Here is a 23,031-nt window from a genome sequence, read left to right as displayed (position 1 = left end):
TAGTTTCTTACAAAAAATTTTGAAAAAAATTGATCGATACATACATTGTTAAAAATGAAATTTTATTTTAAACATTTTAAAACCTTATCGTAAATTATTTAAAAAATTTTTTAAATATTTTTATTAAAATCTATGCGTGAAAACAAAACTTTCCATTATAGAAACGTCTAATTTGATCAATTTTTGACCGAGTTATAAGCATTTAAAAAAAAATTACATAAAAAACGTCATTTTTCAAAAATCTGAATCTCCTGAACCGCTTCATGAAAAATTTTGAAAAAAATCAAGGTAGCTCATTTCGTACGCTACACAAAGTATCATTTATATTTGTGAATTATTTACATATTTTATAAATTATTATATTTATTTATTTTTTTTTTTTTTTTTTTTTTTTTTATATCAAGCACCGTTATTGATTGAGAAATTTCCTTTCCATCTAAGAAGTCGATTAAAATTATTGTTCCTTGTCTGGAAAAATAGTTATTACTTTAATTAAATAAGAAATTGATAAGTAAAAGCATTATAGTACTTGGATAAAGCAAAAAATGGAACCAATAGATGGACAGTAACAAAAAGAACTAAAATTGCTTCCAATGTAAATGGAAAAAATAATATTCATATATCAAAAAAATATATGTTGTACCTGTAATGGAATATCTGTTGTAGATGACACAAATCCATTATTTACTCTGGATTGGTTACTGAGATCAAATTTAGACTTCAACTTCAAAGGTCTATAAGTATTATAAACCACTATTAAAATATCTGGTACTAAGCAAATGACAAGGGCCAAAACAGTTAATAACCAAAACGTTGGCGACATTGTTAATTTATGAAACACCCAATAAATCTTTCCATCATGGTTTCTGAAAATGCAATTTTTTAATTTAAAAATAGAGAATAAAAAACATTTGAGGTATTTTCTTTTGCAAAGTAATTTTGAAAAAGGATATTAAAATTTTATTGCAAATTACTTTATGAATAAAGATTTCTATTAAATTTATTCTTTATATAGTCAATTATTATCTATATAATATTATATCTTATATATATTATCTAAATGTTTGTATAATAAAATATATATATGATAATGTACTAGAAAACAATAAGAAATATTTTCGAAATTTTTGATTTATTGATTCTAATGGAGAGAAATTATATTGTTTAAATGAAGACACATATAATAATTTGAAAATACTTACAAAAATACTGAACAATAAATGAAAGCAGCAATGTAAAATACTGCTTCTGATAATACTATACTGGATACAAAAAGCGTAGACCAATAACAACTGTGTAATAAAATCTAAAAATCAAAAAAGAATATAATGAAGTTTCACCTCAAGGGGATGTCAAAGTCGTTGCGATTTTTACACAGAGCTTCATTCAGTGGAAAAATCGTATCGACACATGTAATAATAATTAAAATTCTTCCCAGAAATTCAATTATTTTCAAAAAGTTCTCGTCAGCATTTCAATTATCTTCATAAATATCAAAATTCTTCGATAAACTTTAATTTTATTCAGGAATTTTAATAAAATTCATTTTAAAATTCAATTATTTTCATAAAAATAACAATATTCATCACAAGAATTCAATTATTTTCAAAATTAATCAAATTCTACGCAGAAATTCAATTACTTTCAAAAAATCTATAAAAAAATTATCGTCAACATTTCAATTATCTTTATGAATAGAAAAAAATTTTCCACAAAATTCAATTATTTTGCAGGAATTTTAATAAAATTCATTGCAAAATTCAATTAATTTCAAAAACTTTCCTTAATTCAATGATTTGCAATATTTCTACTATTTGAATAAAATTTAAAAATTCTTTTCAGGGATTTAATTATTTTTATAAAAAATATAAAACTATTCGGAGGAAGTCAATTATTTTCATAAATAACAATATTCATCAGAAAAATTCAATTATTTTCAAAAGTAATAAAATTCAATTATTTTCAAAAATTTTAATAAAATTCATTGCAACAATTATTTTCAAAAAATTTTCTTAATTTAATAACTTGTACAATATCTAGGTATTATTTTAATAAAATTTCCCAAAAGAATTTAATTATTTAAAAGCAAATTTTGACAGAATTTCAATTACTTTTTAATACAATTTTAATCGAATTCCTCGAAAAATAAAATTTTTCTTAAAAAATATGTTATTAAAATTCGTCGAAAGAATGCAATTTTTTAAAAATTTGTTGATAAAATTATGTATAAGATTTAAATTTTAAGAAATATTCAATTATTCAATAAATTATCTGTTTTTATTTAAATAATTATTGAACTCTCATAGAATTCTCTAATAAAAATTGATTTAAAAATTAATTTCAGTAAAAGTTTTAAATTAAAATCTTTGAAAATTTGAATTTTTCATACATTTAATTAGAAATTCTATGGAAATAATTTTTTTGAAAAAGCTTAATCCAAATTTTTAAAAATTATTTTAAGTTTATTTTCAAATGTATATTTAATTAAAGAATTTCCAATAAATTGAAATTTCGTAAAATTGAGATTGTAAACAAATGGATTTGAAAATTTACAAAGAACTTTTTCGAAAATTATTAAAAATAATGGATTTAATGAAGAATTTTATTTAAAAATTGTAGAAAATATTAATTGAATTGAAATGATGAAAATAATTTTGAAGGAGTTACATGTTACAGTAACATTATTATTATAATATTGAAAATCATTGACTTACAAAAAGTTTTTAAAAACAATTAAATTTTACGAAGAATTGAATTAAAATTTTTGACAATAATTGATAAAATGATATTGGAAAAGCATTGAATTGAAAAAAATTTCTGAAAATAATTGAAAAATTTTAATATAAAAAAAACTTTTGTTGTAATATTGAATTTTACTATAAATAAGTTTTTGAATTTATTAAAGCAAACGTAGCATTTTTTGTAATCACTTCCAATAATAAAATGTACATTACGCGATTTTTTAATACCGCAGCGATTTGACTGGGTGTTGTAAATAATTCTTTTTTATAGTTCTTGCAAAAAAAAGATACTAGAATCAAGGATAAATAGAGGATGACTTTTTAAAAATTTTTCATAATGTAAAAAGTTTGGAAAAAAAGTGAAAATGAGTAATTCTTGTGTCAAAATTATTTTCTACTTGAATTTAGTGTTTTTATTAACAGCAAGTGCTGTTGATGAAAGTGTAAGTATTTTTATTAATTGATAATAATTAATATTAATTAGTAATTGCACAGAAATACAAGATCAGGTCCGGTTTTTTTTTTTTTTTTTTTTTTTTAAATCAATCGGATTTGCTAGAAACTTGTTACTTGGGAATTATTAGGGTTTCTGATTACAAATATAAAATCTGTTTTTAATGTTTAAAAATGACAAAAACAAATATTTTTTAAACATAATTGCAGGCAAACGAAAGGAATGAACTAAACCCAATAAAAGAGAGAATAAATTCTCACTACTATGAATTTGTTAACGAATTATATAGCAACAGATATTTAATTGGCAATTGCTCTCATGAAGATGATGCATTACTTGATATAAACAGTTTAAACGAAGATCTTGAAAATTTTGAATTATTATTTACTGAAACTACACTAAATAATAAAACTCTTATGATATTACATGAAAAAGAAATTATTAGATATTTAAAATTTTTAAAAAATGATCTACATGATATGAATTCATGTAGAAATAAAAACAAAATATTTAAAGAAAATGATTACAAAATAATCAATGAATCGAGAAAATTTTTATTACATAAGAGTGACGAAATCTCAAGATATTATTGGGTATTAAACGTCTTTCGTTGTCCACAGAAGGATAAGGAAATAAATGATTTTCAAAACAGAATAAATTCGGACAGAAAAGTATGTAACTGAATTCAAATAAATTTTATATAGGTATTATTTATTATTATTTTAATAGAGTAATTTAGTTAATAATTTAACTAAATTACTCTAGCATTCAATAAAAGCGTTTAATTTTTACAAATAATTTAAAGAGAAAACTAATATTTTATATCTTTACAGAATAAAAATTTAACGATCCATGAAACGTATTTAAATCTAAGACAAATCTACTACAATACTTTGCTTGACTTTGATAAAAATTTTGAATTCCTAATTCATTGTGCAGCTCGTAAAATTAGAAATAATTGTGAAACATTTCTTAAAAGGAGTAACAAATTACTTTCCAACTATGAAAAGTTTAATATCAAAATTGGAATTCAAGAATATTTGTTAACTGAAAAAACATATTTATCTTTTCAAAAGTATTTTAAATACATTCAAGAGTGTGCAAGCTTGAAAAGAAAATTTCCAAATAAAAGAAACGATATCTTTAATAATTGGATGATTAAAAAAAATAGAAAACATTTTCTAAACATTTAAAACTATGAAAAATTCATACTTCAAATTTTCAAAGACTATAATTTAAAAGCCTTTTCAAAATTCAATTACTTCTAAAAATTCACGTTAAATGCTCTTAATACTCAATTATAATCTAAAATTTTAACTGAAATTCATTTTTATGAAATGAAAATCAATTTTTATTAAAAAATTCTACAAGAATTCAATTATTTAAATATGAATATAATAATAATAATTTATTGAATAATAATTGAATGTTTCTGAAATTTGAATTCTCATAAAGAATTTTAATAAAATTTTGAAGAATGACTCTATTTTTTAAGGCATTCATTTAAAATTTTGCGAAGAATTTTATTATTTTTGAAAATAATATTGAATTCCTGCAAAGAATTGCATTAAATATTTTGAAAATAGTTTACTATTTTTTAAATGAAATTAAATTCTGAATTTTCAAAAGGCGTCAGCTTGTTTTTTAGAGATATATGTAGTGATATTAATTATATTGATATTAATGTCGTGGTATATTTCATTAAGCACTATAATTATATATAATTGCTATTAGGTTCTACTACTCAGCTAAGTTTATATTGTTTTATTCTACTTCTTTTTTTTATACTCCTTTGTATATGCAGAAATTGTAAAATGCAAACTGTTCCTTTGTGGGCTTATTAGCCCTAGGAACGTATATTAATAAACAAATAAATAAATATGAATGTAATTCACTATTTTTAAGTTCAGCCACTTATGTTTCATTTTTGATAATATTTATAGTAATTTTGCTTAGTGCAATAAAATTAGTATTAAGAGTACTTTGTACAAAAGGGGATAGTTCCGTTTATTACTTAAATAAAAAATAAATAACTGAATTCCTGAGAAATTTTTATTATTCATGAAAATAATTTCATTTCTACGAAGAATTTTTACAAAAAATCTTTGAAGTAATTGAATTCTGTTTGGAAATTTTATGAAAATAGTAGATATTGAAAATCATTGAAATGCGAAAAGTTTTTAAAAATAGGTATAATTAAATTTTACAAAGAAATCATAATCTATTACAATTTTTAACAATAATTGAATGTCTGTGTGGTATTTTATTAAATTTTTTTGAAACTAAATTAAATTCCTAAAAGTATTTTATTATTTATGAAAATAATTGAATTCTTGCGAACGATTTTATTAGAATTTTTTAAAAATAATTTTAAAACAATTGAATTCTTGTGATGAATATAAATGAAGATAATTGAATTTTCGGGATTAATTTTGTTATTTATCTTTAATAATTGAATTCTTTCGAAGAATTATTATTTATGTAAATAATTGAATTCTATTAAAGAAGAAGAATTTTATTAAAATCTAAAAGAATAATTCAATTATTTTTAAAAAATTTAATTAAAATTGTAGTAAAATAATTGATTTCTTTCCAACAATTTTTATTAAAATATTTGAAAATTATTGAATTCCTATGAAAAATTTTATGATTTTTGTAAAGAATTGAAATCTTTCAAAGAATTTAAAAAAACATTTTTTTAAATAATTGATTTTTTCGAGGAATTGAAATTAAATTTTTAAAAATAATTATATTTTTTGATCAATTCAGATAAAATTGTATTAAAAATAATTGAAATCCTAAGATGAATTTTATTATTTATGAAAATAATTGAATCGTTGCTAAGAATTTTAATTTTCAAAAATAATTTAATTTTTGAGAAGAATTTTATTATTTATGAAACTAATTGAATTTTTGATGAATTTTGTCAATTTTTTCTTAAATAATTGAATTCTTTTGCGAAATTTTATGAAAATACTAGATACGTATTGAAAATAATTGAATTTCGAATATTTTTTGAAAATAATTGAGAAGATTTTTTTTATTTCTAGAATTTAAATAAGTAGTGGAAATGAAAAAAAAACAGAAATAGTAGCAAGAAAAGTAGTAAATAGTAGGTTTTAGTAGATGAGTACGAAGCTTGAAATAATAAAATTATGTAATAATTTACCTGAATATTTGTTGTTAAAACTACTATGTAAAAAATACAAGTACTGAAAGTCCAATGGTCTGCGGAAGTACTGTCGTGTAAAATTACCGGATTTATTATCCAGTAAAAATGGCATAAAAAGTAAATTGCACAGCCTTGCCAAATTCCTGTTAATTATTGCAATATTAAACATTAATGACAGTTTCTTCTCTGTCAACATTCAACTACCATATGCACACTAATTTTTTAAAAACCAACCTGTTAGGAACCAAATTAAAAATTGTTTAGTTGACAATAAACTATTTTTCCTATGAAGAATATACAATTGAGGCGATTGTAAGAGTGTTTTTGCAGAATAATTCTGTTCCAGAAGACCGTACATTAAAACTGGAAGAGATGTAAATATGACATTGTAACCCATCATAAAGAAACTGTGATACAATGCCTGCAATAATACGAAGAATAATGAAATAGATATATTATTTACTATTATTTTAAATATTTTTTTAAGTTCTCTACATAATTCAATAAAAAAATTTAATTTTTCTTACTTGTTCAGAGAATCCATTATGAATTTCAAATAGGAATTGTGGCGTTACAAAGACTACATTTTTGTAAAAAAAGTATTGTATTAAATTACTAATTCGAATATAATACCAATGCCCATGAACTAATAGGGCTTTTCTTAAAAACTTAAATTTGGCAAAGGCAAAATCTGCACTCATTGTTGCTTGACGACCTTCTTTGCCCATGATACCTATACCAATATGTGCTTCTTTTATCATTGAAACATCATTTCCTCCGTCACCTATAGCTGCTGTAATAGGTTTCTCTTTAGAATTCTTTATTAAATGCACTATCTGAAAAAAGAAAAAAATACATGGCAGAAACTAATAACTCACATCTTGGTCCTTTTCTTTTCTTGTTGGACATAAATGATATTTCTTTGATCTTTCAATAACATTGCATACCTCACTTTTTTGAAGAGGAGACATTCTGCAGCAAACGACAGCTTCACAACTTTGACTTACATTACGCAGCAAACTTGGAAAATGAGTAATTGCAAAAGCCATACTAGATCCATCTATTAGTAGGCCATAATTGGCAAGAGGTTCTAATTTGATTTTCCTTCTGTAAATTACAAATGTCGAATAAACAACTTTTTGCAATTGTTTCTTAATTTTATTCTTTTACAAAGAGAATACAGCTTATAATTTTTTAATTTTCTTAAAGTATACCTACTCAATGTGTATGAGTGTAGCAAAACATGATTGTACGGAATTTTCCTTCATAAGTCTCAAGACCTCGGTACCCTTCTTAAAATGTCCCGAATGAAAGGCGATATTTTCAGCAGTTTCCGCTTTGTCTCCTGTTAAGACCCAAATCTTTACGAAAATAAAAATTAATATTCTGTTTATTGTATAAAAATAAATTCTTATTCTCTACTTGCACTGTTATAGTAAAATATTTTAGAAGGTTAATTTTACAATTCCGTTATTTTTATTAATAAATAAATTTATTATTAATACTTAATAAAGTATGAGAAAATTAATGTAGGAAATAAAACAAGTTAGGTACTTTTATGTTAGCAGCTTTGAGACTTTCCATTGCATGCGAAACGTCATCTTGCAAACGATCTTCGACTGCAGTAACACCCAATAATGTCAAGCCTTTTTCGAAAAGATCATACGCTTTAGAAATATCATCTTTTCTTCTGTCACCAATTTTTTCACGCGCATTTTCCACATTTCTCATCAATTCCTCGTACTCCAAAGCATCCAGCTTTTTATAACCAATTACAAGTGTTCGATAACCTCTCTGTATGAAAAGTGATTAATTGTTTCAAAATAGAGCATATAGGCAATAAGTTTTATACATCCAATTAGTATTAAAATTTTTAAATTTGTTTGACATATTGGATCCACTATTTTGAATATCTGACTTCAGATTCGTAAATAGTGAAATATTTTTAAAACTTCAGGGTGTCTACTGAAAATATGACTTAAAATTCCAGGACATTACAGGACAGATTTCTTATTTTTCCAGGACATTTATATGTGTAACAGAGTTGCCACAAGTCAGGGAAGTCAAGGAATTTAGGGAAAAGTCAGGGATTTTTACTAAAAATACTGGAAAAAATTAAATTTTTAGAATTTATAGGAAAATTCTGAATTTTTGTGTCTTTTTTGTTATTGCCTTATAAACTATGAAATTGCCAAGAATTCTAATACAAACCCTTCAATTTTTTCTATTTTTGACAATAATTTCTTTTTAAATAACTTTTAAATAATTTCGCATAAGCATAAATTCAATTATGTTCAAAATTTTTTAAAAATTCTCGTCAAAATTTCAATTAACTTTATAAATAATAAAATTCTTCTCCAAAATTCAATTATTTTCAAAAAATTTAATAAAATTCTTGGCAAAATTTCAATTATTTTCAAAAATTTTCCTCATTTCAATTATTTTTAATATCTACTATTTTAATAAAATTTTCCAAAAGAATTCTATATTATTTAAGCAAAATTTTAATAAAAATTTAACAGGAATTCAAATTATTTTAAATTTTTTAATGAAGTTTCTCTAAAGAAATCTGAGAAATTCAATTATTTAGAAAAATTAAAATAAAATTCTTTTAATAATTCTATTATTTAAAAAAATGTTGACAAATTTCTTTGCAAGATTTAGTTCATTAAATTGCAATTTTTATAAAATTTTCCTATACAATTCAATTGTTTTCAATACATTTCTTCTTAAGAATTCAATTATTTTCACAAATAATATATTTTTTATGAGAATTCAATTATTTAAAAGAATTTGAATAAAATTATTCGCTAGAAATCATAATTATTTTCTTTCTTGAGAATTCAATTATTTTTAAAAATTTTGATAAAATGCTTTATAAATTTGAAAAATTATAATAAAATCGGTCATAGAAGACAATTATTTTCGTAAAATACAACATTTTTTCTAGAAATACAATTATTGTCAAAAATGTTTGTAAATCTCTTCGAAACAATTCAATTATTTTCATAAAAAATAAAATTCTTCTAAGCAATTCAATTATTTAAGAAACTTTAATAAAATTCTTCCCAAGAATTAAATTCTTTTTTTAAAAATAAACATTTTCATTTTTTTCTAATTCTTTGTCAGATTTAAATTATTTTCAATTTTTTAATGAAATTTCTAGATAGAATTTAATTATTTTTAAAAAGTTTTTAAAAATTCTGAAAAATTCAATTACCTATTTAAAAAAATTTGAATAAAATTCTTCACAAGAAATTAATTATTTTCATAAATATATAATAAAACTTATCGCAGAATTTCAATTATTTTTATAAAATTTCAAATAAAATGATAGAAAATTGCATTTATTATTACATTTTTTTTTTGATTCGCCGAAAGAATTCAATTATTATTAAAAATTTTGATAAAATTCTTCATAAAAATTCAATTTTAAAAAATATGCAACACACTGAATAAATTATTTATTTTTGTATTTAAATAATTGAATTCTCGGAAAATTTTCTAATAAAAATTAATTAAAAAATGGATTTCATTTAAAATTTTAAATTATCATTGAATATTAAAAAGATTAAAAACATTATAGAGTGAATTTTTAGAAATAATTGAATTTTGAAAAGGGTTATAATTAAAATCTTTGAAAATTTGAATCTATAGTTACAATATTCTTATGAAATAAAATAATGATTTTATTACTTTGTCATCTTAAATTTAATATAAAACATGAGGAAATCGATCACTTCGAATCGAAGACTCGATTTCTTCATGTTTTATAATAATTTTCCCATAAATTATTGAATTTGAGAATCTTAATTTCTATAGAAAAATAATGATGATGAAATATAATTATTTAAAAAAGAAGTTATTCATGTTCTTCAGGGTCAGGGAAAAATGAAAATTTTGTCTGGAAATCAGGGAAAAACAAAATTTAAATTTTGTGGCAACCCTGTGTAATATTATTTCATATTACGATTAACATAATTTAAATTAACCTACTTGAACAAAAATATTTATTTTATTATAAAAAGAGTTAAAAATCATTATTGTAGATACCAGTTTCTTTAATCAAACGACAAATTGAAACTATTTTTTGATAGATCAAAAAAATTATTTTTTTAAATTTGAGTCCTAAAATTTTTAAATTATTGAATATTGAAAAGCAAAATATGGAAAATCCAGGACATTTAAGGACATTTTTTCAAATTCCAGGACATTACCAGGAATTCCAGGACTTCAAGGACCAGTAGGGTTTAATATTATAATAAAAAATTTAATTATAAAATTAAGTTTACAAGAAAATTATAAATAATGTAATAAAAATTAAATTAAAACTTTTTAAATGTAGTAAATTATAATAAAAATTGAATATTTAAAATGAAATATTTAAGTAAATTAAGTAATAAAATTTTAAAAATTAAATTATTTTAAGAATACAAATTATAGATAAGTAAGTTTAATTATTTTAAAATTATTTATTAAAAATTTGTAAAAATTTGCCACATTTTTTTTAAAAATGCTAATTTTTATATGTAAGAAAAATAAGAAATAAATATCTATTAATGGGGGGAACTGTAATTACATTTATAAGAAATAAATTAAACAAATTTAATAATTTTTAATTAAGTGAGTTATTTTTATTAATTGACTTTTGTCAGTAATGGAAAACTGATTTTCTCATAAGTTTTAGAAGAAATTTAAGAAAAAGAGGCAAAAAAAAGAACTTAAAATTTTTAATATGATATAAAATTTAGACCTGATAAAATATTGAATTTTTAATATATATTAAAATATATGTAAATAAATATAGATATATCTATGAAAAAATGTAATTTTTTTGTCATATTAACAAAGTTGATTATATAATTAAATGTAGAATACGTACCATCGAGAAATCAAACACTTGAGCAGATACTTCATCAATGTCTGTTTCAACAATAAGCGGTAAAATTGAGGAATCAGCTCCTTTACAATATAGCCATATGTCGTTTGAAGAATCCTGTACAATTACGGACATTCTTCTTCTCTCTATGAAAAAAAACAATTTAAAATTTTAAACCAAAATGAAGCATTAAATTTTGATCTCTCTCTCTCTCTCTCTCTACCTGAAGTAAACTCAAGAGTTTCCAGTCTTTTAAAAGTAAGTCTTTGATCCTTAGCTTTAATTTCTATTTTATCCTCAAAGTCAGACAGAAGTACAATTCCACATCTTGCGCTTGCTTCCACTAAAGATTTCTCATCAGCTGAAGTTGCCTGCATTACGTCGTAGCATTGAAAAAACAATAAAAAAGATTTATTCAATTAATAGTAAATATAGTCAAATGCTCACTAGTTAAAGTGAATAAATTTCCTCTCTTCTTACCTGATATTCTGGCAATGACGGATGCATAAGAAGAGAACTATGAACTCTTGTTATTTTCTTCATCTTAAAACTGTCCCGATATTCCGTTCGTTTCTTAATCGCATTTGCTGTTTGACTGGGTGACGCTATGTGAACCGTATGACAAAGTGAAATACCCAACCAAAAGTGCCACAGCACCGACTGAAATACATAATAATTAAAATTATTTTTACATTATTAGTCAACTTTGAAACCATATATATATTACATAAGAATTAGATGCGTGAAATATAATTTTTAAATACAATTTTATTTTACATGCCAAGATGTAAGCTTCACTGCTTCATTTTCGTTTCCACTTTGGGGCAAAAGATGGAGATATCCATCACAATCTCTTTCCATATAAACATTTCCATTCACATAGCAGCGCTTGAACACCATTAAATTCTCCGTTAATGTTCCAGTTTTGTCAGTGAACAAATATTCCACCTGACCAAGCTCTTCGTTTAAATCGGACGTGTTGGACAGAGGTGCTTGATCAGTAACTTCGTCATACATTTCAAGATCCCATGTGAAAAATAAGGAACCAAGAAACTTTTGCATTTCTGAAAAAGGAATATTTAATATTCTAAGAATATTTTTAAATTGTTCATTTTCAAATTTTAAAGATTTTTAACGAATTGCCAAAAAAAATATTGTAAATTTTAAAGCATATATACGTCCTAGTCTTCAAATTCATTAACAACGTCGCATAAACTAAAATTAGTTTAAAAATAATTCAGAGAATATAAATAAGAAAAATATTTTCATACCTACAGTAACATACAAAGATATCGGTACAATGTAGTTAAACAACAGCATAAAGTTAAGTATGCTAATTAAGATTTTGTAAAATTTCTTTAATTTGGCTTCTCCCAAATATGCAATCCATTTGGAATTGTAGTTAAATATTTGTTGGAGTATAACAGAGATTAAAGATGTAACTATCAAAAGTGCGATGAATACCATTAGATATCTGTTTATGGACCTGAAAAGAAAAGAAAATAAAGCATGGTTTCAATAAGCTCTTTGCCAAAGATCAAAGATGTCAGCTTTGATTAAAAAATTTAAATATATTTCAAAAAGGATCCTAAAGAATATTCTGATTCACTCTAAAAATTATTAGATACTCAAAAAAATGTTCTATTAAATTTGTTTACAAATTTCTTCAAAAGTAAAATTATTCGAAAACATCAATTGTTTTAAATAAATATTTAATCATTAATTATTATTATTATTCCATAGGAATTAAGATTTAAAAAAAATTCCAAACTCAAACCTTTATAAAATTTAAATTTCCATAAAATTTTTCAAAAAAAATTAAATTATTTACAAAAATTTTTAATAAAATCCTTCGCAAGAATTCAATCATTTTTAATAAAATTTTAAATAAATTCCTCGAAAAATATAATAATTTTCAAAAATTCTTTGCAAGAATTCAGTTATGAATTATTTTTAATAATTTTTGCAAAAATTCTTTGAGTACATATTTTCAAATCCATTTGTTTACGAAATAGAACGAAATGTTTACGAATTAATTTTACGAGATTTCGATTATTCGGAAATTCTTCAATTAACCCTCGGAGAACACACGGGATCATTTTGACCCCACGATTTTTTGCGAAAAGCTTTTTATCTATTATTTAATATTTTTTATAAGGATTTTAAAGTACACAGACTTATTTTACAGAGTTTAAACTGTATTTTCAAAAAATCCTTAGGTTAAGCAGATGAACAGTTCAAAATTGGTTGAACATTGAAAAATGACCTAAAAAAGAGGTGTGTTCTCCGAAGGTTAAATATTTAGAAAATAAAAACTTGAAAATAATTTTTAAAAAAAGGACTTTTTCAAAAAAATCGATTATACAGAATTGTTAAATTTTAAATCAAAATTCATTTTTAAATCAATTTTTCTTAGATACATAATCTATTATAAATAATTAAATGTTTCTAAAAATTGAATTTTTATAAAGAATTATTATTAACAAATTTTTAAATAATTGAATTTTCTCCGACGTAATTTAATAAAAATTTCAAGAATAATTACATTTTTCGAGGAAAACGATTAAAATTTTGTTTTTAAAATAATTGAAATTCTATGATAAGTTTTATTATTCATGAAAATAATTGAATCTTTGTAAAAAATGTTATTATTTATGATGAAAATAATTAAATGTTTGCTTAGAATTTTATCAATATTTTTTTAAGTAATTAAATTCTTTTTTTTTCTTTTTTTAAAATTTTCTTTAAAATTATAAATTCTTTTAGAAAATTTTATGAATATAGTGGATATTAAAAATCATTGAATTATGAGGAAATTTTTTGAAAATAATTGTAATTTTGCCAAGAATGTTATTAAAATCTTTGAAAATAATTGAATTTCAGAGAAGAATTTGATTATTTATAAGGATAATTGAAATTTTGAAGAGAATTGTGTTTAAATTTTTTGAACATAATATTGAATTTCTGTGAAGAATTTTATTACTTTTGAAAACAATTGAATTTCTGCAATCAGTTGTAATTTCTCCAAAATTCAATTTTTTCCAGTACTTTTATAAAAATTCCTGACTTTTTAATTATTAATTAAATTAAAATGTAATTAATTATTTTTTTAAAACACTTATTGATTGTCAAATACACAATAAATGTTTCTAAATCATATAAAGGAAAATATATAATTTTTATTAAAAAAATAAGTGCAAAATGAGTTTAACAAAAAAAAAAAATTTGCAATAAAAAATTTTTTTTTAAATGTTCAACGCAAGATAACTCGAAGTTACAGTATGAAAATTTATACTCAATATTTATTTTGTTATCTTACACACTACTTACAGTTGCCATTATCTTGCACTTCACTTTAAAAGAAAAATTATCTGGTGCAAATTTTTTAATAATTTCATATTACACCTGCTTTCTAGTATAAGAATTCTTTTGAAAATTATTATTAATTGAATTATTAATTATTTTTATGAAATTTAAAAAATTGTTATCTCTTAAAAAGCAATATTTTTATTTTCAAGTTTTTAAGTATGAATTTTTACTCGCAAAGAAAAGAAGGTGATCTATATTAAATTTATTGTAAAACTAACTTACTTCTCGGCTGTGGAAAATTTATTTACAACTTGTTTCGAGTTGAGAGATAATTTTGTATCCTGACCAGTATAAATGCAGCAACCAATTACGTAATCCGTGTCCTTAAGTCTTGATCCTCGTAGAAGAACATTGTCTATTGTGAGAGTTCTACTTATTGTTTCACTCTCCATATTTACTTCCAGTTTGCCATGAAAAGAATACAGATCGGCTTGTGGATGCTCACAAGTTACAACTGCTTTCAAGCCAACAATATCTGACATGTTGCATGAGGATAAAATTTTAGGCACATATAAAGTCTGCAATAAAAGAGATATATAAACATCCTGCATTCTTACTTCATTATGATATAATATTAAAAGAAATATTTTTAATTTTAATTTTTAACCGAAACCAAAAATTTGCCCTATTCTACCCCCGAGAAATCCAGCGATTGAATTTTGTTGAAACTTGTTACTCAGGTGCTTTTGGGGTCGCTGATTACGAATCTGAAGTCAGATTTTCAAAATTTTGAAAATTCAAAATGGCGGATCCAATATGGCGGACATTTTTTTTAAATTGTTTAAATTTGCATAAAACTTGTTACTCGGGGGTTTTCGGGGTCGCTGATTACGAATCTAAAGTCAAATTTCAAAATTTCAAAATGATGACCCCAAAAACCCCCGAATAACAAGTTTCAAGTGAATTTGAGTGAATTCATCATCTATTTAAACTTAATTCAAATAAACATAATAAACTGTTTATAAATTACATTACCTTTAAATTATTTTCTCCATCAAGATTGGACGTTGTAATGTAACAATAACCAGACGTTTCACTGCTATATAGAAGAACCAAATCACACGGGACATCTTCATTTCGATTAATTTTCAATAAATCCCCTACAATTATTTCTTGACAATATATTTTCTGTAAATTTGTTTAATAAACAATATGAAATTTTTTTTTAACAATTATTATTTTCTACAATTTTTCACTAACATTCTTCTTTAAATCAATTATTTTTAATAATGTTTTAAAAAGTACTTTGACAATTTTCAAATCCATTTCTTTATAATTCCATTTTACCAAATTTCAATTATATTCGGAAATATTCTTCAATTAAATGTATATTAGAAAATAAAAACTTTAAATAATTTTAAAAAAAATTCAATTAAACTTATTCGAAAAAATTAATTCTACAGAATATTTTCAAAGATTTTAAATATTAAAGCCTTTTCAAAATTCAATTATTTAAAAAAAAATTCATGCTATAATGCTTTTAATATTCAATTATATTATTATCTAAAATTTTAAATGAAATTCATTTTCAAATTAATTTTTTAAATTTTTATTAGAAAATTTTACGAGAATTCAATTATTTAAATATAAAAATAAATAATGTATTGATTAATTAAATGTTTCCCAAAATTGAATTCTCATAAAGAATTTTAGAATTGTTCATAAACAATTTTTTAAATAATATTGATTTGAATTTATCACTCGGTGTACAATTTTTTAAATAATTAAATTCTTTTGATGAACCTTTAATAAAATTTTTTAAGAATAATTTTATTTTTCGAGAAATTCGATTAATAATTGTGTAAAAAATAATTCAAATTCAGCAATGAGTTTTATTCAAATGTTTATGAAAATAATTGAATCTCTGTAAACAATTTTTAATTGTTTATGAAAATAATGGAATTATTGCGAAGAAATTCATAAAAAATTTCTAAATAAATGAATTCCTGAGAAATTTTTATTATTGATGAAAATAATTTTTTAAATTATTAAAATTATGGATTTTTATAAAAGCAATATAATATCACACTAAAATAATTAAATGTTTACGTAGAATTTTATTAAATTTTTTTTAAAAATTCAATTCTGGAAATGAATTTTGTAAAATTTTGAAATATTACATATATTTAAAATCATTGAGTTGAAGAAAATTTTTGAAAATAATTGAAATTATGCCAAGAATTTAATTACAATTTTAAAAAATAATTGAATTTCAGAGAAGAATTTTATTATTTTTAAAAACAATTTAATTCATTTTTAAAGATAATCCCGTTTACTGCTTAAATAATAATAATTGAATTATTTTTAAAAATCATTGAATTGAGGAAAATTTATGAAAATAATTGAATATTGCCGAAGAATTTTATTATTTATAAAAATAATTAAAATTTTGAAAAGAATTTTAAAAAATTTTTGAACATAATTGAATGTTTGCGAAGAATTTTATTGCTTATTGAAAATGATTGAATTTCTGCAATCATATTTGTAACTATTCCAAAATTAATTTTTTTTTACTGTTCTTCACTAAAATTCTTCTATAAATTCACTATTTTTAATAACTAATTGAATATATATTTTTAAAAATTTTACTAATATTTTATATATTTAATTAAGTAAATATATATAGAAAATTTAACTCTCACCTGAAGACAATTATTCCGAACAGCTTCAATTGAAGTTAAATTGACCCGTTGATCTGATTTGTAACGAAGAAAATCCTCATATCCTTGTTTACAAGCAGTGACAAAAATGACGAACGACAATGGCAAAGCACTCGTCCAAGGTGAAATTGGAGAATCGATCAATAGTGAAATGATAATTGTTATTAAAAAATAAAAATTCGTCAATCGTCTAAATTGTTCGTAAAGATTTTTTGGTACAAAGTTCCACAGTGTGTACTAAAATAAAATTTTTAAATTATTTTTTGTTTCGAAAAGAAAAAAATTTTAACAAAATATATATATTAAAAAATACCTTATTTGTCGATATACGATTACAGTAAAATTGATTTTTTGAAGGCACATTATTGCAGTTTATTTGAATTGTTCTGTAATCGGAAACAATTGAAGTTTCATTACCCTGGAAAATAAACAAAAAGTGTGAATTATAATTTCTTATTTTTGTACTTGACTTCCGCTTCTGAATAAAATTACATATATTTTAATAATAAATTCTATTATCTAATTGTGTGATTGAATATTAATTAATTCAGAAACTGTGCATTTACGATTTTCCGCATTTTATATGACGCATTCGGCGAATAATTATTGTCTACCCACATTTATGCGTATGTATTATAAATATTGCAACTGTAAATATCACATTTTTACTTTTGTCATTTGAAAATTAAAAAAAAATTCATTGAAATTTATTTCTTACGAGACTATTTATAGTTTCATATTTTATTTAAAAATAATTACTAAACTCTTAAAAAAACCGGAATTTCATTATCATTTATCATTAATTAGTGATGAAAGAAAATAAATTCCAATAAAACCCTTTTTTCGCTAAAAGAAACTCTAAAAATAATTATAATTATTACAAATTAAAATAAAAATTTGTAAAATTGCTTTAAATATACCCCACATTTAACAAACAGAAACCTCGCAGGTTTCATGTAAATTTTTCTGTAAAAATGAACTTGCGAATGACATTTAAAAAAAAATAATAAAAATACAATAAACTTTTTTCTATGAAAATAATTATCTTTTCTCACTAAAAAACATTTTTTATAACAATTATTCTTTTTAGTATTATCAAATTTTTCTCTGTTTATAAAATAAAAAAAGGAATATTTTGATTATGAAATATTAGAAAAAATAATTTAGTAAAAAATGGCTCACCGTTATAGATTCATACATGTAGTTTCTCATTTAAGGAAGTAAATATTTACGATTAGAAAGAGTATAGAATTATAATTTTAAAAAAATATATTCTACTTAGAGTTGAAAAGTTAAATTTTTTAAGAAATTTTTTCATGTTTAACAAATGATTTGAGACGATAAACTGAAGTGTTTTTATTGGTATACGTTAATTATTACTAACATCTAAGATTATAATTCATAATTTAATTCTCACACTTGGAACAATTACTTGCTTTGTTTATGAGACTTTCAATAGATTCTTATATATTCGCTAATATTTATATATTAATATAAAACATATATGATTATTTATTCAATAAAATATTTTATTAATAAATAATTAAATAAATATTGTATTTTTAGAATTTATTTGTTTTTATAATATTTTTATATTTATAAAATATTTATAAAATATTTATAATAATAATTATAATATATTATTTTATAAATTATAATAATTTACAATAATTACAAAATAAAGTGTCCCATCAATAATTTTTGTTATTTTCCCTCCCCTTCTAATTAAATTGTTCAAATAATTTATTATTATATTGATGTTTCAAATTTATTTAATAAATAATTAAACATGTTATCGTTCCATATAGTTTAGGCCAAAAAAAAATAAAAACATAATTAAACATAAGTTGCAATTTTTTCTTGCTTTAATTTTTAATAAAGTTTAGGATTAGAAAAAAAAAGTTTAAAAAGTCCTCTGCTTCTAAAAAAATTGAATTTAAAAAAATCATATTTTCATTTAGGAACAAAATAAAAAAGTAAGTATTATCTTATTTTTCATACAAAATTAAAAAAAAAATTGTTTCAAAAAAAAAAATTCTTTTGATGAAAATTTCTCACGGAATGGTGCACAAAATCTTGAGAAAGAGCAATAAAAATACAATCATTTATATTTTTCTAAAAATTTCATATTTTTTTAGTGATTATTTTCGTCTTTAAAAAAATGTCATGGTAATACTTAATTACTATCTATGGAACCTTAAGTTTATAGCGATTTCCGGCAATTCTTTTTATTTCTAAAACATTCACTTCGCCGCGCCGTATTTACTCATTGATAGATGAAACATTTTTTAAGATTTTACAATGACAATATAATGATAAATTATTGCTTACAAAATGATATAATTTTATCTTTTGTTAATATTAAGGATGATTCCTTCTTTTTATCTCTATTTAACTTAAAGAAAAACCGGAAAAAAAATTATAAGTATAACATTCTGTCTTCAATACCGCCACATATTTGATGTTTATCGATATATTTAAAAATTCCCAGATGAGTTAAACATTATAATTTAGTTTCAAGTTTAAATGTACCTACTTTATGTTTACTTGCAAAAAATGATTTCTTATTTTTTTTCAAAATATTTCAACAAAATACCACATTTTTAATACAAAATGCAACTCATTTCGATTTTTAAATAATGTTAAAAATAACTACAGGCAAATATCTCAAAATTACATTTTTGAATCATTTTTTACGATAATAATATTTTTCAAAAATAATTAAAAAATTTTTGAATAGTTGAAATTAGGTAAAATTTTTAATTGAAAATAATTGTTTTTCAAGTGTTTTATTACAAATTTTAAAAACCAGCTTTTAAAGAATTTTAATTGCAAATTTTGAGAATAATTGAATTCATTCTAATTTTTTAAAATTCAATAACATATTTCTGAAAATTCAAACACGAATAATAAATAATAACATTGAAACATTTTAAAATCGTTTTTATAAGTTTGGAGGAAACAATCATGTTCAAAATTTTTAATTAAAATTCTTTAAAAAGCTGTTTTTTTTTATATTTTTAAAAAATTGAATCATTTTTGTTACCAAATTTTAATTGTTTTGAAATAATTATTTTAATTGTATCTCATTGAAAAACATTTCACACATTATTTATGAATTTCTTTATTATAATTTTTTTGAAAATATTGTTTACATTATTACATGTTTCACACATTATTTAAACATTTCTTTATATTATAATTTTTTGAAAACTTTTAAAAAAACGTGAACGGTTACATTTTTTTTTTATAAATAAATTGAATTTTTGTATTTAAATAATTGAATTCTCGAAGAACTTTCAGAAAATTATTCAACATAATATTGATTTAGAGATAAAGTTTAGTTAGAAATTGTAGAAAATCTTTGAATTTTAGAAGGCAATTTTTAGAAATTATTAAATTTTAAAAGGTTTGAAATTGAAATTCTTCGAGTGGAAAAACAAATAAGAAGTATTTAAATATTTGTTTAACAAAATTATTCAAGTTTCATTGAATGTAGGGGAAGGGGGGGGGGTCAAAAATGGTAAAAAATTGTCCACATGGTATATGAACGACACCTTATGTTTGGAAAAACAAACTTGCCGCAAACTTACCAGCTATATCTGTTTTATAATATATATTATTTAAAATAAAAATTCAGAATCATTTTCTTTGTTACCATACCCACGCAATTTTTAATAAAATAAAATTAACACAATTTACAGAGTAACTTAAAAAAGTCATTCAAGGACTTTTAAATCTAGATATTTATGTACTATATTAGAAATGACTATATTACATTCTATTATTGTATAATCATAATTGTAAATTTAAAAATAGATAACTTTAATGTCCTTTTTTTTATAATGAACACCAGAAAGACAAGTTAAAGTTATTTACATTTAAAAAAATTTTTATTTTTTCTATAATTTTTATATTTATTAATTTGGTATTAATTAATTTATATTATATTATATCTTTAATATTTGTTTTTTCATTTACTTATTTAAATCACAGTCTTTATAATTTATATTAGTTCATACTTTATATTAATTAATAATAATATGATTGTTATGAATGAATAAATTTAAAAATATTTACATATTTAGTGCGGGTTTATTATTTGATTAAAATTCTATTTTATAAATTAGGAAAGTTTGTTTTACATAATATATTATTTATGAAACAAAAAAATTGTGCTTTAAAAAATGAATTAAATAACCGACTGCTTGACTATTATCGAATAAATATTTAATTGAATCAAGTAAATTTTATTTAATTCAAATAAATTGTATTTAAAGCAATAATTTTAGTATTTTGAGCAAATACTACGATTTAGTTGATTTAAATAAAAATTATTTGATCCACCTAAATATTTATTTGATAAGCGATTGTTTGAATGAAATACATTTTTTCTGTGTTGATTTTTTTCTATTTTAATTTATAATTAATAACAAAATTTAAAATTGAAACTTACCATTGAATATAAAACTTAATATTCACTTTTTTTTAATCCAATGAATTATTTGACACCCGAAAAAAAGACACAAATTAAGATGAGAAAATGATGTTATTATGTAGACATTTTTGTATATTTTGCGGTGAGAATATAAAAGTGAGAGTAAGTAAAGGTATAGTTTTGGCTTTGCTGTAGATAAGAGGTATTTAACTAATAACTAATTTTTGGATAAGTCTCAGAGTGGGGAATTGTTTGCGAGTTTCGACAGTGATACACCGACCGCGGTCCGGATTTCTATTGAAAAACGTAATCAGTCATCAAACTGACTCACTCTGATTTTTTAATTTCTAACCCTGTTCAAAATTACCTTTTAATCCAAACAAAATTATAATTACAAACCATTAATGTCAATTTAAGAAATTTAACCATTTTCCCACTTTTATTTTAAGCTAACCGGCTTTTTTTTTATTTAAGACAACTATTAAACAAATAATTTTCAAGAAAAAATTTTTTTTTAATAAATTTTAAACCACTTGTTAGGTTCACTTTTTTTTAAATAAGAAAAGTTTGATATAAAAAAGAAATATTTCTGAATAATTAAAGGATGTTATGATAGTTGATTTATTTAAGAGTTCCGCTTTAATAATAACGTAAACGAATTAACGAACACAGCGACTCGTAGTACACTGACAACTAATAGTGTCGCTTATTTATCCTTAAACATATATAATGGATCAATTTCTTTATCGTTCGGCACATCTATAACCACACTCTACCTATGAGTAGTTATACGGAAACAATAATTTCACACGAGGTGGAAGTCCATATAGAGATAAGGATAAGCGCATATAATCCAAATGACTAAAAGTTAACAAGTTATTTTCTTTTTTCGCAAATTCATTTTTCTTTAAGAATCATTATTATAACTGACGTTAAGTATTTAATAGCTGATAATAAATTTAATAATTTAATATTACGAAACAATCGCAATTTTATAGGTCTGCATAGAATCTGATCTTGAACTATAAAAGGTAATATCTACCATAAATCGAAATAAGTTGCAATTTATACTAAAAATGTGGTATTTTATTGCAATATTTGAAAGAAAAGTCGAAAAAGTCTCAATTTTTGAAAATAAGTCGAAGAAAGTCGATGAAGTCCTATATAATATCGAAGGCCTGAATATTCACACAAATTCATGAAATTAAACAAAAATTCGTATAATACCAAAACTCCTACATGTTTTTTGAACTTGGGAAGAAATCCTGTCGTAATGGATCAAAACTACGATTTCAATTTTGACTCGTGATTTGAAAAT

General features: G+C 21.8%; 1 protein-coding gene and 1 long non-coding RNA gene across 2 annotated transcripts; one reads left to right on the top strand and one right to left on the bottom strand.

Moving 5' to 3' along the window:
* Positions 1-181: 181 nt before the first annotated feature.
* Positions 182-22,389, bottom strand: LOC122501455 (phospholipid-transporting ATPase IF-like). The gene is made up of 19 exons (XM_043610924.1): positions 21,732-22,389; positions 17,589-17,693; positions 17,258-17,512; positions 15,591-15,743; positions 14,838-15,133; positions 12,518-12,732; positions 12,024-12,310; positions 11,727-11,906; positions 11,470-11,617; positions 11,250-11,392; positions 7,922-8,161; positions 7,586-7,728; positions 7,315-7,474; positions 6,895-7,203; positions 6,602-6,788; positions 6,365-6,510; positions 1,203-1,306; positions 644-866; positions 182-468 (listed from the first exon to the last, which is right to left on the bottom strand). The coding sequence occupies exons 1-19, from the start codon at positions 21,732-21,734 to the stop codon at positions 400-402; spliced, it is 3,366 nt and encodes a 1,121-aa protein (XP_043466859.1). The 5' UTR covers positions 21,735-22,389; the 3' UTR covers positions 182-399.
* On the top strand, positions 3,030-4,377 carry LOC122501458. Its single transcript, XR_006301567.1, has 3 exons — positions 3,030-3,184; positions 3,405-3,866; positions 4,029-4,377. It is a non-coding gene; the product is annotated as an uncharacterized LOC122501458 (long non-coding RNA).
* Positions 22,390-23,031: the final 642 nt, after the last annotated feature.

The sequence above is a fragment of the Leptopilina heterotoma genome, unplaced genomic scaffold (genome assembly GCF_015476425.1).
Source record: "Leptopilina heterotoma isolate Lh14 unplaced genomic scaffold, ASM1547642v1 Lhet_21, whole genome shotgun sequence".
In the NCBI taxonomy this organism is placed as follows: domain Eukaryota; kingdom Metazoa; phylum Arthropoda; class Insecta; order Hymenoptera; family Figitidae; genus Leptopilina; species Leptopilina heterotoma.
Note: the sequence above shows the minus strand (reverse complement) of the source record. Positions and strands in the feature narration are given on the sequence as shown.